Source organism: Nicotiana tabacum, chromosome 16 (genome assembly GCF_000715075.1).
Source record: "Nicotiana tabacum cultivar K326 chromosome 16, ASM71507v2, whole genome shotgun sequence".
In the NCBI taxonomy this organism is placed as follows: domain Eukaryota; kingdom Viridiplantae; phylum Streptophyta; class Magnoliopsida; order Solanales; family Solanaceae; genus Nicotiana; species Nicotiana tabacum.
The window spans coordinates 147,166,938-147,183,273 of NC_134095.1; the positions used below are offsets into that span (position 1 = coordinate 147,166,938).

General features: G+C 32.7%; 1 protein-coding gene across 1 annotated transcript; it reads left to right on the forward strand.

Annotated features, from left to right (window-relative positions):
* Window positions 1–179: 179 nt before the first annotated feature.
* Window positions 180–10,721, forward strand: LOC107811665 (UPF0481 protein At3g47200-like). Its single transcript, XM_075233455.1, has 3 exons — window positions 180–325; window positions 1,229–1,337; window positions 9,021–10,721. Exons 2-3 carry the CDS (start codon window positions 1,263–1,265, stop codon window positions 10,434–10,436), a joined length of 1,491 nt encoding a protein of 496 aa, XP_075089556.1. The 5' UTR covers window positions 180–325; window positions 1,229–1,262; the 3' UTR covers window positions 10,437–10,721.
* The last annotated feature ends 5,615 nt before the right edge of the window (window positions 10,722–16,336 follow it).

Consider the following 16,336-nt stretch of genomic DNA (forward strand, 5'->3'; position numbering starts at 1 on the left):
TTTTCTTGCAGTTAATGTCATTACATTTTGTTCTATGATACTTGCAGCTTTATTTTATCCTATGATATTTTTACGAGGGATGTTATCACACGTTAGTAATATATGTAAGCCCTACAATCACAAAAGAAAATCTATATATAGTACTAAAATCTTGTCAGTTTCGACATCATTTTCTTCTTTGCCTTCTTAGACTTGAATTTTCCATTTAAAAATCCATTCCTCTTCCACTATACTTCCAGCACCCCCTCTCTCGTATTAGAAGAAACTCAGCTCAAGTACACTCCAGTCAGTCAATTTTGACTATATAAATAGTCAAACCAAAGAGGTAATTAACTTCTACATTGTCATTATGTCATCGTAGCACGAACTTAGTATACGAGATTGACGCTTTATTTGTCATTTTATGCTAGACACAAGGTGTACTATTGCAATTTTAATCGTTTCATTGTTAAATTTCCCAAATCTGGCGGGATACGGTAACTTGGTCTTCTTATTTTTTTGATAACCAAGTATTTTATTAATTACCAAGTGAATTTTTTTACAAATCAGCATGATCAAAACTCAGTCTGCTGTACCAAAAGAAAATTCACTCCAACTCAAGACCCAATTGAGATTGTGAAATTTTGAAGCACAACTCTTAGGGAGGGTTTCTTTAAAATTCCTCAAAATGACCAGTCGGATCGTTATAGTAGGTGTCGTTTTAAATGATTTTGAGCAATTCTCACTTCTAAAAGTAATTTTTGAAGTTGAGCTAAACACAATATCTATTTCTTTAACCGATCCCGCCTTATAAAATGGTTTGTGTTGTTAGTTTCTCGAGTAACTTTGAGGGGGAAAAATAAAAATATAAGGGTGTTACAAATTATCACTCTATAACATACTTAAGGTAGTTTTTCCTTTGTTTTTTTCTCAAAGAAATGTCTATTACTCCCTTAAATTGCCATTAGTTTAGGATGATATAAAATGAACAGTGTATATAGATTATGAGACATGGGTTATAAAGCTTATGTGTTTTCAATTACTTAAAAAGTCGACCCTTCCTGATAATCTTTTAAAAAATATTTTGTAGAACAAATTATTTCGTTCAATCTAAGAATTAGAATTTCTAACAGGATAACGTACAAGACATCTAGTTTTCTTTTCATAAGAAGAAGTAATACGAGATTTCATTTATTTTTTATTTTTTGTCTTTTCTTTAAATTTTTAAACCGGTATCTGTTGTTGGTAGGAATTATAAAGTTCAAGAAAATAATTAAAGAGGGATGGCACACTCTATTGAGGTTACCCCAATTGATCACCAAACTCCACTGCTTCGTCAAGCAACAAAAGATGATGAGGTCTCTCTCTTTCTCAACACAATCTTTCATTTTATTTGTTTATTGTATTTTTGTACAAAAGGAAACAAGGTAACAAGCATGAATAGTCACTCGTGTATCACTTGTTAATATTATAATTTTTTTATATATACATTAATTAAGTCATTAAAAGCATAAATAATAACGTCAAGTTTGATCAAGTTTCTTTATTAAAATTCAGTTGTTTTATTAATTTTCCTTTTTAACCCCGTTAGTCATCCCATCAATTACTCGTCGATCAAAAAAATGAGTAAATTCAGCTAATCCTCTTATCCCACCATGGTTTCCACTAATGATGTTTAAAACTTCATTACGATTCACTATTCGTTTTTGTATACCTTCCTTGTAATTACTTGTTATTCCTTGTTTACTTTTACTTGTTCACTATTCTAAAAATATATTTTACTTTTACTTATTCATTTTAACAAATTAAGAGAAAGACAATCTTTTTTTTTTCTATTTTACCCTTATCATTAACTCTTCATTCCCCAAAGCTTTTTAAAATGTTATTATTATTATGAATAAAATTGTAAAATACATATATCATTTACTTTTTCTTAAAGGGAATACAAAATCAAAAGTGAACAACTAAAAATAAATGGAGGGAGTAGAATTTATAGAAAATAATAAGTATATAAATACTACTACAACATTTAAAATAAAAAAAATGGAATTCAGCGTGTTAGTTTCTCAAAACGAAAAATAAAAACTATGAACTCTTTGCCATTAATTGCAGAAGGAGGAAAGAAAGTGGACAACATATTCAAAGTGTGGTGCTCACGTCAATCAAATCTAGATGCTTATAAGCCAAAGGTGATCTCCATTGGTCCTTACCATAAATACAATCCTGAACTTCGCTCCAAGGAAAAGTATAAATTGCGTTACTTACAGCGTTTCCTCCGCAAAAATGAGGGAAAAGATTATTGGTCCTTACTAGGAGTGACAAATGGACGGGTCTAGTCGGATATGGTTCGGGTTGAAAACGGGTAATGAAAAAATGGATAGATTATCCGACTCGATACATATTTAATACAAATAAAAAAATGGATTTATCGGCGGTTAATATGGGTAACCATATTATCCATAACTTCTTGAATATATTCACTTTTAATTCTCCCACACTTGAGGAACCCCCAATTTGAGGTTTCACAAATGTAAAAGTTAATTTCATTGGTTATCCATTTTCGAAGTGGATAATATGGTTCTTATCCATATTTGATCCATTTTTAAAAATTTCATTATCCAGCCCATATTTTAGTGGATAATATGGGTGCTTAATTATTTTCTTTTAATCATTTTGCCACCACTAGTCCTTAACAAAAACACAAACCTAAACTTCGATCCATGATAAAGTACAAACTATTGTACCTACAACGGTTCCTCCACAGGGGAAGAGGGGATAGATGTGGAAAATTGCATTAGGGAATTGGAGGGCAAATCATTTGTTGCGGAAGCCAAATCTATATAGTGTGAATGAGTCACAATTACTATACCAAAAATCATCACAGCCACCAAAATAATAAATAAGACAATAAAGCAACAATAAAAGGAATATCAGAATTAACGAGGTTCGGCCAATTTTGCCTACTTCCTCGGACACAACCAATATTTTATTTCACTCCAAAAATACAAGTGAAATAATACTAAAGAGAGAAGATACAAATGCCTTAAGAAGATAAGAAGACAAATGAGAGGTGTGTTTAAATCCTAAACATTATGCCTTTTTTTATAGGGTGAAGTACCAACCAAAATTGGTACTTCACCGATGTGGGACTTTGGCACTCAACAAATCTCCACCTTGGTAAAATTTTACATCTTCAATTTTCTCTCAATAACAAATTTTGGTTGTGTCTTCATCTTTAATCTTCAGTGTTCAACAATGTTGATCAAATCCAAACAATGTTGAAACTTGACTGCAGTCACCACCATTGTCAGCATATCAGCAGGATTCTCCGTAGTATAAATTTTCTTCACCGTGACTCCACCTTCTTCTATGATTTCTCGTACGAAATAATATCGAACATCAATGTGCTTCATCCTTGCATAATAAACTTGGTTCTTCGCTAATTGAATAGCACTTTGACTATCACAAAAAATTGTGATACGTTTTTTGTTCAACACCAAGCTCTGTTAGCAACCCTTGAAGCCAAATTGTCTCCTTCACAGCCTCTGTAATAGCCATGTACTCTGCCTCTGTTGTAGACAAAGCAACTGTTGACTGCAAAGTAGACTTCCAACTAACTGGTGCCTTTGCAAAGTAAACACATAACTAGTAGTTGATCTTCGTTTGTCCAGATCACCCGCAAAATCTGAGTCACAATATATAACTACAGATTGATTGTCTTCCTGCTCAAAAACTAACCCAACATCTACAGTATTATGAATATACCGTAGAATCCTCTTCACAACTTGCCAATGCTCCTTTCTTGGATTATGCATATATCTGCTAATAACTCTAAAAGCTTGTGAAATGTCAGGTCTCGTACAGACTATTGCATACATCAAGCTACCAACAACATTTGCGTATGATACCCTTGACATATACTCCTGTTCAGCTTCATCTTTTGGCAACATAGTAGTACTTAGCTTAAAATGGGGAGCAAGTGGATTACTAACTGGCTTAGTCTTTTCATCTATGACAAAACGTTGTAGTACTCTTTTCAAATATTCTTTCTGAGATAAATAGAGTTTCTTTGAACGTCTATCTCTTATTATCTCCATGCGAAGAATTTTCTTTGCCTCACCCAGATCCTTCATCTCGGACTCCTTCTTCAGTTGAATCTTCAACTTATCAATTTCTTCTGAATTCTTGGAAGCTATCAACATATCATCAATATATAGGAGAATATATACAAAGGAACCATCTTCAAGCTTGCGCAAATACACACAATGACCATATTTGCTTCTCTTGTACCCTTGCCGCAACATAAACTTGTCAAATCGCTTGTACCATTATCTAGAAGATTGTTTCAATCCGTACAATGATTTTTCAAGTTTGCATACCATATGTTCTTTTCCAGCAACTTTGAATCCTTTTGGCTGAGTCATGTAGATTTCCTCCTCCAAGTTTCCATGTAAAAATGTAGTTTTTACATCCATCTGAACTAGTTCCAAATCCAATTGTGCTACCAAAGCCAACATAATTCTAATGGAGGAATGTTTTACAACTGGAGAAAACACTTCATTGTAATCAATTCCCTCCTTTTGAGCATATCCTTTGGCCACTAATCTTGCTTTGTCGCGAACATCTTCTTGGTTAGGAAATCCTTCTTTCTTTGCAAATATCCATTTGCACCCAATTGCTTTCTTTCACTTCCGGAGATTGACGAATCTCCATGTATGATTCTAATGAAGGGATTATATTTCATCATTCATGGCAATCCTCCACTTATCTTCTTTTGAACTTTGGACTGCATCTTTATAAGTGGTAGGAACATCATCAGCTACAGTTGAGGTGGCACAAGCAACTGTCTCTATAAGACGAACGAGTTTTGTTATTGTCCTTTTTGGACTGCTAGTTGCTATTGATTCAAGTTGTTGTTGAGGTTCCTGAGTTGGAATCTCCCTCTCTACTGGCTCTTCTTCCAGAGGATAATCTTCATTTGTTTCCTCCTCTGCTTCTTGTGTAGGAAAAATAAATTTTCCCTCAAACTCCACCTGCTTAGAAGCACCCTCATTTTGTTTGGTATCTTCTGTTACCTTATTTACCATAGCAGATTCATCAAAGGTAACATCCCTGCTGAATATTACTTTCTTTGTCATAGGACACCATAAGCGATATCCTTTGACTCCAGAAGTAATCCCCATAAAAATAGTCTTCTTTGCCCTTGGATCCAATTTTGACTCTGTCACATGATAATATGCAGTTGAGCCAAATATGTGTAAAGAGTCATAATCTACAGCAGGCTTTCCATACCATTTTTCAAATGGTGTCTTTCCATCAATAGCGCAGATGGTAGACGATTAATGAGGTGGTATGCATATGTAACTGCCTCAGCCCAAAATTCTTTGCCCAAGCCAGCATTGGACAACATACATTGTACCTTCTCCAGCAAGGTCCGGTTCATACGTTCTGCCACTCCATTCTGTTGTGGTGTATGTATGATAGTAAAGTGTCGGACGATGCCATCATTTTCACAGATCTTATTAAAATGATCATTTTTGTATTCACCTCCAATGTCTGTGCGAATACACTTGATCCTCCTACCTGTTTGATTCTCCACCATCATTTTCCATTTGAGAAAAATTCTCAACACTTCATTTTTGCTCTTCATTGTATACATCCACATTCTTCGGGAAAAATCATCAACAAAGGTTACAAAATAGTGTTTCCCACCCAATGAAGGTGTTTTGAAAGGACCCCAAACATCAGAGTGTACATAATCCAAAATGTCTTTAGTATTATGGATCGTTGTACCAAATTTAACCCTTGTCTGTTTCCCTTTGACACAATGCTCGCAAAACTCCAAGTTGCAAGCCTTTACTCCTTTTAACAATCCTTGATCTGATAAAGTTTTCAAGGATTTACCTCCAGTATGTCCCAAGCGCATGTGCCATAGACTGGTTGTGTCTGCCTCTTTTTCGTCACTGGATGTTACTGTCGCTGTCCTAATAGCTGTACTACTGCGATAACGGTACATGTTATTGTTCTTCCGATTGGCCTTCATTACCACCAGTGCACCGAAGCATACTCTCATCACTCCATTTTCTACAATGATTTTGAACCCTTTTGATTCTTGGGCTCCCACAGAGATGAGATTTTTCTTCAAACCCGGTACATATCGAACATCTGTTAATGTTATGATCATTCCATCATGGTTCTTTAATCGTATTGAACCAATGTCATATGAGGTAAGAGGGTTGTTATCCGCTGTGTGGACGACTCTATATTCTCCTTCTTGAAAATCCACGAACCAGTCCCTATTGGGACACATATGATAGCTACAAGCCGAGTCCATCAACTATATGTCTGATAATGTTAATGGCTCTATTGTAACTAATGAGAAGTCTGAATCATCACCATCGGCTACATTTGAATCCATAATAGACTTTCGATTGTTATGTTTGGCCTTATTCTTCAACTTCAGACAGTCTTTCTTCTAGTGCCCGTTTTTTCGACAAAAGGCATATTCATCTTTGTTGGGTCTAGATCTTTATTTGGATCTTCCTTTATTTGTCCTCGTTTGATTTTGAGGACGACCCCTCACAACCAGTGATTCTCCTTCTCCGCCCTTCTGTTTTTCTCCCTTTCTTTGTTCATAGCTGTACAAAGCCGAACAAACTTCTCTGAGAGAAATTTCGTCATTCCCATGGAGTAGAGTAGTTTCAAGGTGCTCGTACTCATCAGGAAGTGACCCCAACAACATCAAGGCCAAGTCACCGTCATCAAAAGTTACATCCATATTTTGCAAATCTATGACCAACTTATTGAAACTGATGATATGTTCATTCATCGTGGTACCAGGAACATAGGTGAAGCGAAACAGTTTCTTCTTCATGTACAATTTATTTTAACTGTTTTTCTTCAAAAATTTATCCTCTAGTGCTTTCCATAATTTACTTGCAGAAGTTTCCTTTGTGTATGTATATTTCTGCTCTCTAGCAAGGTAGGATCGAATGGTACCGCAAGCAACACGGTTGATAATTCTCCAATCTTCTTCTCCAATAACATCTAGTCTCTTTTCTTCAATAGCAAGATCTAGCCCTTATTGAAAAAGGACTTCTAGACTCTCGCCTTGCCACATCCCAAATTGTTCTTACCCGTCAAAAATTTCTACCGCAAATTTCGCATTTGACACAATTCTTGTCATAAGGGAAGATGTCAATGATGACGTATTGTTGACACTTGATATGCCAATGATGATGTATGTAGATTCTTCTTGTTTATTGTCTCCCATCTTTGACATAAATATTATTTAATAGCTGATGATACAAATCAAGATTATTTCCTTTATGGTATGGAAGATCAGACAAAGCTGCAACCACAGAGCATACTCAGACAGAACTTTGACTCAGTTATCAAGATAAATCTTTTCTGACGTGGAAGATCAGACTATGCTGCAACCACAGAGCATACTTGGACAGTACTTTGGCTCTTATACCAATTGTTGCAGAAGCCAAATGTAAATAGTGTGAATGAGTCACAACTACTATACCAAAAATTATGACAACCACCAAATAATAAATAAGACAATAAAACAACAATAAAAGGAATACCAGAATTTACGAGGTTCGGCCAACTTTGCCTACTTCCTGGGACACAACAAATATTTTAATTCACTCCAAAAATACAAGTGAAATAATACTAAAGAGAGAAGATACATGTCTTAAGAAGATAAGAAGGCAAATAAGAGATGTGTTTAAATCCTAAACATTAGGCCTTCTTTTATAGGGTGAAGTACCAATCAAAATTGGTACTTCACCGATGTGGGATTTTGGCACTCAACAACATTAAAGTGTTATGACGATATAGAGAACCTTGACAGTAATATTGTTGTCAGCTTTTAAAAAATATTATTACTTGATGGTTGTTTTCTAGTTGAATTTATTTGAGAGCGTTGTGGAATGTGTCCAAGAGGAGAAGGTCGGATTATCCCCGGAAATTGCATAAGTATTCAAGTAAATCGAGATCTGTTGTTAGTAGAAAACCACTTTCTTTCTTTGTCATCACTAAGTTTCATCTCTACTATGAATGAGGAAGATGAAATATCATTCACAAAAATGGTGAAGTGGATTTTTTAACCTTCAATTCATTACCGAATTAAGATGACCTCTGCATCCTATTTTGAGAGTGAAGGTAATGATGCTGACATCAACATTTACTTCAAGCTGTACAGATATCGTGTCACCCTTCAGAGATTAAAACTACTAGCCTAACGAATCCTAGCATGGAAACAGAACATTCCTGGAAATCAAATTAGGGGTTATAAGGTAGAAAATGAAACCCTACCAATAAGGTGAAAGTTCAAGTAATCAATCAATTACACTATTAAAATAAGGTATTGATAAGTACTTCGTGGGTTTGATTGTTTGTTTGTTTGTTTGTTTGTTGTTTTCTTGTTTTTTTTAAAAAATTATCATATGTCATATTCTCTCCGTTTCAATTTATGTGAACATGTTTGACTGGACACAAAGTTTAAAAAAATTGAAATACTTTTGGAATTTGGTCCTAAACAAGTCAAAAAGGGGGTCGAGAGTATTTGTGTTTTGTAAAAGCTTCTCATTAAGGGTAGGATTAGAAGTTTAAGCTAAATGGTTTCCAAATTTAGAAAGGGTCATTCTTTTTGGGACGGACCATATAGGAAATAAGTTCACATAAACCGGAACGGAGAATTATGTGTTATCCAAATTAGCACTGAAATGACATCTTACAATGTTTTATTTAAGTTCATTCCCTAATAATATTTTCTTCCTAAAAATGAAAAATAATAATTAATAAGGCATGTATGAGAGATGTAGTGACTACTGTTACTCTTCTTGGAGAATATAAACTTAATATTTTCTCTACTCACTGCTTAATATTTAGTTACTTAAAATTTTCATTTTGGAAATTGCCGGTTCTTAGAGTTTTTTATTTTTATTTTTTATCATTATCTGTAACAATATATGTTGAGGAAAAAAAAAAGGAAAAAAGAGAAACCATGACTCTTTTTTAACCAATTACAGATAGAAGACGGGAGGAAAGATGATCATTTAATCGAGATCAAGGAGCGATTAAAGTTACAAAGAGATAAATCTTTGAATCAAATCTTTGATGAAAGATTTGAGGATTTGGACAATTCATCTATCAAATCCACTACCATATTCAAAGTAAATGCGGCCATTCGCGAATCAAACCCAGATGCTTATACGCCAAAGATCATCTCCATAGGTCCTTACCATAGAAAAAATCAAGAATTTCACTCAATGGAAAAGTACAAACTATTATGCTTACGGCGGTTTATCCGGCGGAAAGAGGGGCTTGATGTGGAAAGCTGCATTAAACAAATGGAGGAACTAAAGGATGAAGCACTAAAGTGTTATGACGATATAGACAGTGATATTGTTGGCAAATTTTCGGAAATATTGTTACTTGATGGCTGTTTTGTGGTTGAGTTTCTTCGAGACCCCCTAATTATCAACGCGCAATGGATGGTGTCTCAAGTATGTCGAGATTTATTGCTACTAGAAAACCAACTCCCTTTCTTTGTCCTCGCCAAACTTCATGACATGATTAAGCGTCCTGAAGATCTAGAACCCGACTTCATACGTATGGTGAAATCGGCTCTTTGTCATATTTCGCCAAGTAAGATACCTTTTCTCAAATCAGAAATTGATGGTGATGAAAAAAAATTCGATCATTTACTTCATGTGGTACACATGTTTTGTCGTCCATCAGAGATGCCGAAAACTAGCCAAATCTCGAATTCTAGCACGAGAAAGGAATGTTGCAATATTAAAAGATTTCTTGGAAAGAACTTGCGAATATTTAGGTCAAATAAAATCTCTACCTCTAATATTTGGCAGTATTGGCAAGCTCCAAGTGCAACAGAGCTTTATGAAGCTGGAGCTAGTTTCTTAAAATTAGGAAGTTTCGAACAAGATCTTATGGACAGAACAACTATGTTTGATATCAAGTTTGAGAATGGAGCGATACAAATTCCTTGTTTAGTAGTTGGTGATTCAACGGAGGCCTTTCTGAGAAATTTGATAGCTTATGAGCAACACTCGACTAACTTATATCCTAAATGTTTTTTGGATTATGTAGATATAATGGGTCAACTTATTAAGTCACGTAAAGATGTGAATTTGCTACGCCTAAATGGAATCATCCTTAACGGGCTAGCAGATGACGGAGAAGTGGCTAACATGTTCAATAAACTTGGAGAAGGGATCGTGGTTGTTGCTGGCAGCACCTATTACGCTGAAGCGAGCAGAAAAATGAGTCAACATTGCAAAAAGCCGTGGAATCAAATTATTGCAAATTTGAGGCAAAATTATTTTAGTAGTCCTTGGGCAGGAGCTTCAACTGTGGCAGCAGTCATACTCCTCATACTCACAGCTATGCAGACAGTTCTAGCTTTCACGGGTGGTATTAAGTAGTGATCTGCATTGTTGTAATATCATAAGATGGTTGATGGATATTGTGATGACCCGATAGGTCACTTTGAGTTTTAGCCTTTATTTTCGTATTCCAAGACCTTGATTGGCTCCGTTTAGTGTTCCTTGATTTGCGTGTGCAGTCCGTATCTTGTTCCGAAAAGTTTTCATGTGAAAAATTGAAGAAAATGTGAAATTTTACCATAAAAACCTATTTGAGTTGACTATAGTCAGTATTTTGTATAAACGAACCTAGATATGTATTTTTATGGTCCCGGTAGATCCGTATCGTGATTTGGGACTTGATCGTATGTCCTGAATCGAATTCGGAAGTCACTAACTTGAATTAACATGATTTGTTGAAAATTACTAGCAATTTGAAGGTTTAAACAATTCCTAAGTTTGACCGTATGTTAACTTTATTGCTGTCGGGTTCGGATTTCGGTTCCGGAACTTGGAATAGGTTCATCTCACCATTTATGTCTTGTCTGCAAAATTTGGTGCAAAACATAGTTAATTTGACGTAATTCGGATGTCTGGTTGTAAATTTGCATGTTCTTGAGTTTTCTTTTGAAAATTTCATTCATTTTGATGTCTGGTTCGTAGTTCTAGAGGTTATGTTGTATTTTGATCGCGCGAGCAAGTTCGTATGATTTAACTTGTGTGCATGTTTGGTTTGGAGCCCGAGGGATTCGGGTGAGTTTCGGACGCACAGCTGAGTGTTTGATAGAGTTAGAATTCTGCTGTGAATTTTTTTGCAAAAGTCTCATTTCTCGCAATTGCGAGTTTAGGATTGCATTTGCGATAGTAGGATGAGCTCTATCAGATCCGCATCTGCGAACAGATTATTCGCAATTGCGATGGGGTACTGGGGTGAGCTGGTATGCATTTGCGGTGAATTGGCTTTTATTAACTTTTTAAAAAAACTATGAAAATCTTAACTTTATGTATTTAATTGATTCCCGTACGTAACCTTGGATGAATCTTTCTCTGTGTGTATGTTGCTGGAATTTTAGTTACAAGAAAGTTATCAAAGAAGGATGGCACATCTTATTGAGATTGCCCAAACGGATCGTCAAATTCCACTACTTGTTCAAACTTCAGTAAATGAGGTCTCTCTCTCACACACACCTGACACCACGCTATACTTCTTTAAAATAAAAATAAATGAAGTCATATATGGTGTCCTTCACTTTAAGCTATCCTTTAAAAGGTAAGTAATATAACCCAAAAATAAATTCATCTTTATTACTCTTGGGTAACGATTGCTCTGCTCTGCTCCAGACGCCTCTGTTTGGCCTCCGTGTTACTCTTCTTAAGGCAATATAGATTTTGTATTTTCTCTACTCACAGCTTATCTTTAGTAAATTTTTTATTTTTTTGGAATTGCGTTTTTCTTGTTTCTTTTTGTTTGTTTTAATTTCTTTTTACTTGTTATTTCAACTGATTTTGTTTTCTTTTAGTTTTTACTTGATATAACTTAATCTCAGTGAAAAGTTAAGAAAAACAAAAACTAGAATGTCATATGCGTGTAGACTTCTGGAACTCATTTTTCTTTATTATTTAAACATTAATAATTAATATAATAAGTAAAAAATAAGAAGAGTTGTAAAAAATGTTTATAAAATTAATTAACAAAATAAAATATTAGTAAGGCCAAGATAATCAAGCTACAATTATTTATATTAATGATAAATGGGTTAAAAGTATAGAAAAATCAAAGTGAGAGAGGTAATCGTAAAAACATATGGGAGGTTAGTATAATAAAGCAAAATGTGAGGAGAAATTTATTATTTCAATTTTTATTTTGGACAATTGTCAGTCTTGATTGGAAAAAGAGGAGTATGGCGTAAACTGGTAAAGTTATTGTCATGTGACCAGGAGGTCACGGGTTCGAGCCGTGGAAACAACCTCTTGCAGAAATAAAGGGTAAGGCTGCGTACGATAGACCCTTGTTATCCTGTCCTTCCTCGGATACTTAGTGCATCGGGATCGAAAAAAGAGGAGAAAATCTTTCTTTAGATTTTTATTTTATACTAGTTCTAGTATACGTGCATTGCACGTGTGTAGTGTCTATCAATTAAAATATATACATTGGCATTTAAAAAAATACAATATTTGTTTATAGTAAGGATTCAAATTATTAGTATTACTTATACCATATATTAAATATTTAATTGTAACTATATTTTTATCCACAAAAATTCTTTTATCAAAGGGTACAAAAATTAAATTGTTGCACTTTATTTCTCTTTCTGTAGCTATTATTAAATATTTTCATAATTATTTTTTCTAATTATGTTTTAAAATCTATAGTAATAGTTATATCTAAGCAAATTATTGATTGGAGAATAAAATTAATAGCCAGTGAACGAACCTCACATAGAATAGTCATAGCATTTATATGTAGTGTTTTAAAAGGGTTTTGTCGGCCTCGCCACGGGGCGAGACATTATCAAAACGCCTTAAATCTCATGTGTGAGGTTTAGTTCTACGAGGCTTATACCTCAGACCCCCTACTGTGTACCTTAATTAAATACACCTAATGCTTAACGCTCATGGCTCACCCAATAGTTCCATACAAATCATATATCGAATTCACTATTTGGCGTTGCTGACTCTTAAAAAGTTTTTATAAATGAATGATTAAAGTTCTTTTCATGAATATAAAAATTGTGAATAACTCAAATAACGAATCATAAAATTTCATATTTACTAATTGAGAACATCGTAAGGGTGAATATCATTTGAATATTTCTTTTGAAAATAGGTAACCAAAATTTATATCATTACTTGCTACATTTTCATGTCTTAGTTCTATGTCTCTCAAAATTATCATACATTTGCTAGTCTATTTTTTCAAAAGTAATTTTGTTTATTCATGAAGGAGTAAAATTTTAAATTATAGTATTGATAAAATATAGTATTTACTTTGAGGGAGATAAAATGTGCAGCTTGATAATTGTTTTAAGAAATTATAATTTTAATTATTTGAAAGTTAAGATGTTATAGTTGATCATGGTAAGTTTAACAGTATTACATTAATTATACTTTTAAAACATGCAAATATTTTATTTTCTTTGATTTTCCTTAATTATTTTTAATTATTTTGAACTTTTAATGAATTTATTTATTTTTTATGTTTCAATCTATATTATTAATTTATAACTTAAATATTTTTAAAGATATGTGGGGCTTACGTCGTATGTCTCGATACTTATGCCTCGTCCGGTATCAAGTAAAATGTATCGCCTTGCCTCATGCCCTTGTCTTTTTAATTATAGGTTAATTACTGGTTTGGGATAAAGGACAAAGCAAAATGCTTCTTCTTTGTTTAATTTTTTCTTTTGTTTTTTATTTTATTTGTATCATAATTGTCCCCTAAAATTTTGCACAATTATACAATCTCTTTTGAGCTAAAAAACGTAACATCTTTAAAATTTAAAACATAAATAAAAAAGAATTAAGAAAAGACTCATAAGTTTTTGTTTGATTTGGAGCAATGTTCCCAAAAAAATCCCATTACAAAAGTAGTTAAAATTTCCTTTTTAATAAAGTATTTTTCTCTTTATTTGCAACTCGATTACTTGTTGAAAGATATTTTTTCTTTTATTTAGCTTATATTTTAGGAATTGAATAAAATCTAATACCTTTTTGGAAACATATTGTTCCCGGCCATTTATTTATATATGAATTTTAGGAATGCAATTTTTTTTTTACTTTTCTTATTATTTATGTGAGAACTTTTGGAGTGTCCTATTTTTCTTTTAACTTGTTTGGATGTTTTTACTTGACGTAAGTACATTTAGATAAAATTGTAATTACACAGCATATGTCTTATCTTTAAATTAGAAATTGCTAAACACTTCGAGGATACTTTCGTCCCTTCTTGAAAAGACAATTTTTTATTTACGTTTAGGATATTTTTTGCTTTTTGTAAAAAAATTATTTTGTACTTTGACATAAAAGAAATAAGATTAATGAACATATTTCAAAGGATCAAATTAACAATAGAATTTTGTTTTGCTATCTTTTGGTTATCAGAAAGGAAGAGAAAGTTTTAAAGGTTCTTTTTTCTTTTACTGCTTGATAAACAGCAAATATTTCAAGGAAAGTTTCTCACGACAAAAATAGATAGATTTTTCTTCTTACGCGATTTTGAGAATTAAAGTTGAATACACATTCCTAACTATTAGTTTAGTCTAAGATACGGTTTTTTTCGTTATAAAAGTGTAGAAAAAATCAAAGTTGTATAATTATAGTAAACTTCAAAAGTTCTAAATATATTAGGACATCTTAAATTAAATAATTCAAATAAGAAAATATCCAATAACCAAAATTTTAAGTTGATTTCAAGTCAAATGACCATTTTATTCTAATGTGAACTCTATTTTAAAAGGGTAAAAAAGACGAACGACATTTCGCTAACAGACTTCGTGCTTTTAATATAGTATACTAGTATCTATATACGTGCTTTGCACGTTTAATTTATCTCTCGCTAATGGTTAAAAGATTAAAAAATATGTCGTCTTACAACTTTATTTAAAATATGTTTTCGCGTTACTATGTTAAGACGGTGTCACTTTACCATCCAATTAGTATTAAGTTATTATCTTAAGTTAGTTTTGTGATATTTTAAAAAAAAAATCGTGAAAAAATAAGCATATATGTTTGTAAATATTCTATATTATATAACTGCGCGTTGCGTTTCTCTTGTATTTGTACATACATGTTTAGAGTGCATGAACATTTGAATCTTTAACTCGGCCTAGAAAGATTTTAGTTTCAAAAACAAACATGCGATAAGTATTTTAGTCAATTCATAGTAGAATACAAATGGTGATTAGAATTTAACTAACATAAAACATATCGGCTAGTTTAGTTTCATATGATTTTGTTAGGAGGGAACTATACTAACAATTTGATATGATTCCTATTATCATACCATAAAAAATGTTAAAACAGAATATGTAATCTTCTTCTAACCGGTTTGACTTGAAACACTTATTCCATACTCCTTGAGGAACTTGTTCTCTTTCTTCCCATAATATATCCTTTCAATTTCACAAGGCAGATAAATTTTCATACAACCATTAGCTGTATGTGAAGTAATTCTGTATTTTATTCAAATTATTTGTAATGTACTGAAAGTATTGAAATAAGAATGGATGTTATTGTGAATAAATTATTGTTAATTTATTAATTTCTTTCAATATTAAAATATATTTAATTAAATCTCTATTCATGACAAATAATTCTTCACATTCATATTATTAGTCAAAAACTATAAAGAATTTAACGATATTTATAATTTGTCTCCCAAAAAAAAAGAGGTTAAGAACCCAAATTATTGACATTGGATAAATGTCGTAATAAGTGTCACAAACTATTTGCCGACATTAATCTAAATATTTGGGAAAAAACGACATTGAATCTTTTGACATTTAAATTAAGTTTAAAGTAAATGTCAGTAATAGATTTTGAAAATCATGATGATAAAAAAGAAATTTCGTCCATGTATTACGTCTTGAACAATTTGTGACAGAAAGCGTTTTAAAAAGGAATCTGCTAATAGGGATAGAGAATGTCCATCAACGATGCAATGAATTCCAATTAGAATTGAGGCTCATTAATTAGAAAAAAGTTTTCTTGACAAATACGGATTCTTCTACTTCGATCCAAAGTTGTCAATAAAATCAAAATTGTGGTTAATGACAATTATATTCACTTTTAACTTGCTTGATTAAAGAAATATTTAAGGGCTTAAAAGTCAATTAATATTTTGGGGATATTTTGACCGTTTAATATTTAACGTGGAACATTCGTGCTTTTATAGTAATATAGATAGATATAGATATAAATTTTATCTGATCATATTTATTGACAATTTATGTGGAGAAAAG

What these genes read in the sequence shown, in the direction of transcription:
- LOC107811665 (XM_075233455.1), top strand. Translation starts at nt 1,263, where the DNA reads ATGGCACACTCTATTGAGGTTACCCCAATTGATCACCAAACTCCACTG. An exon ending in AAGCAACAAAAGATGATGAG is followed by an intron (nt 1,338 to 9,020) that starts GTCTCTCTCTTT and finishes AACCAATTACAG; the next exon opens with ATAGAAGACGGGAGGAAAGA.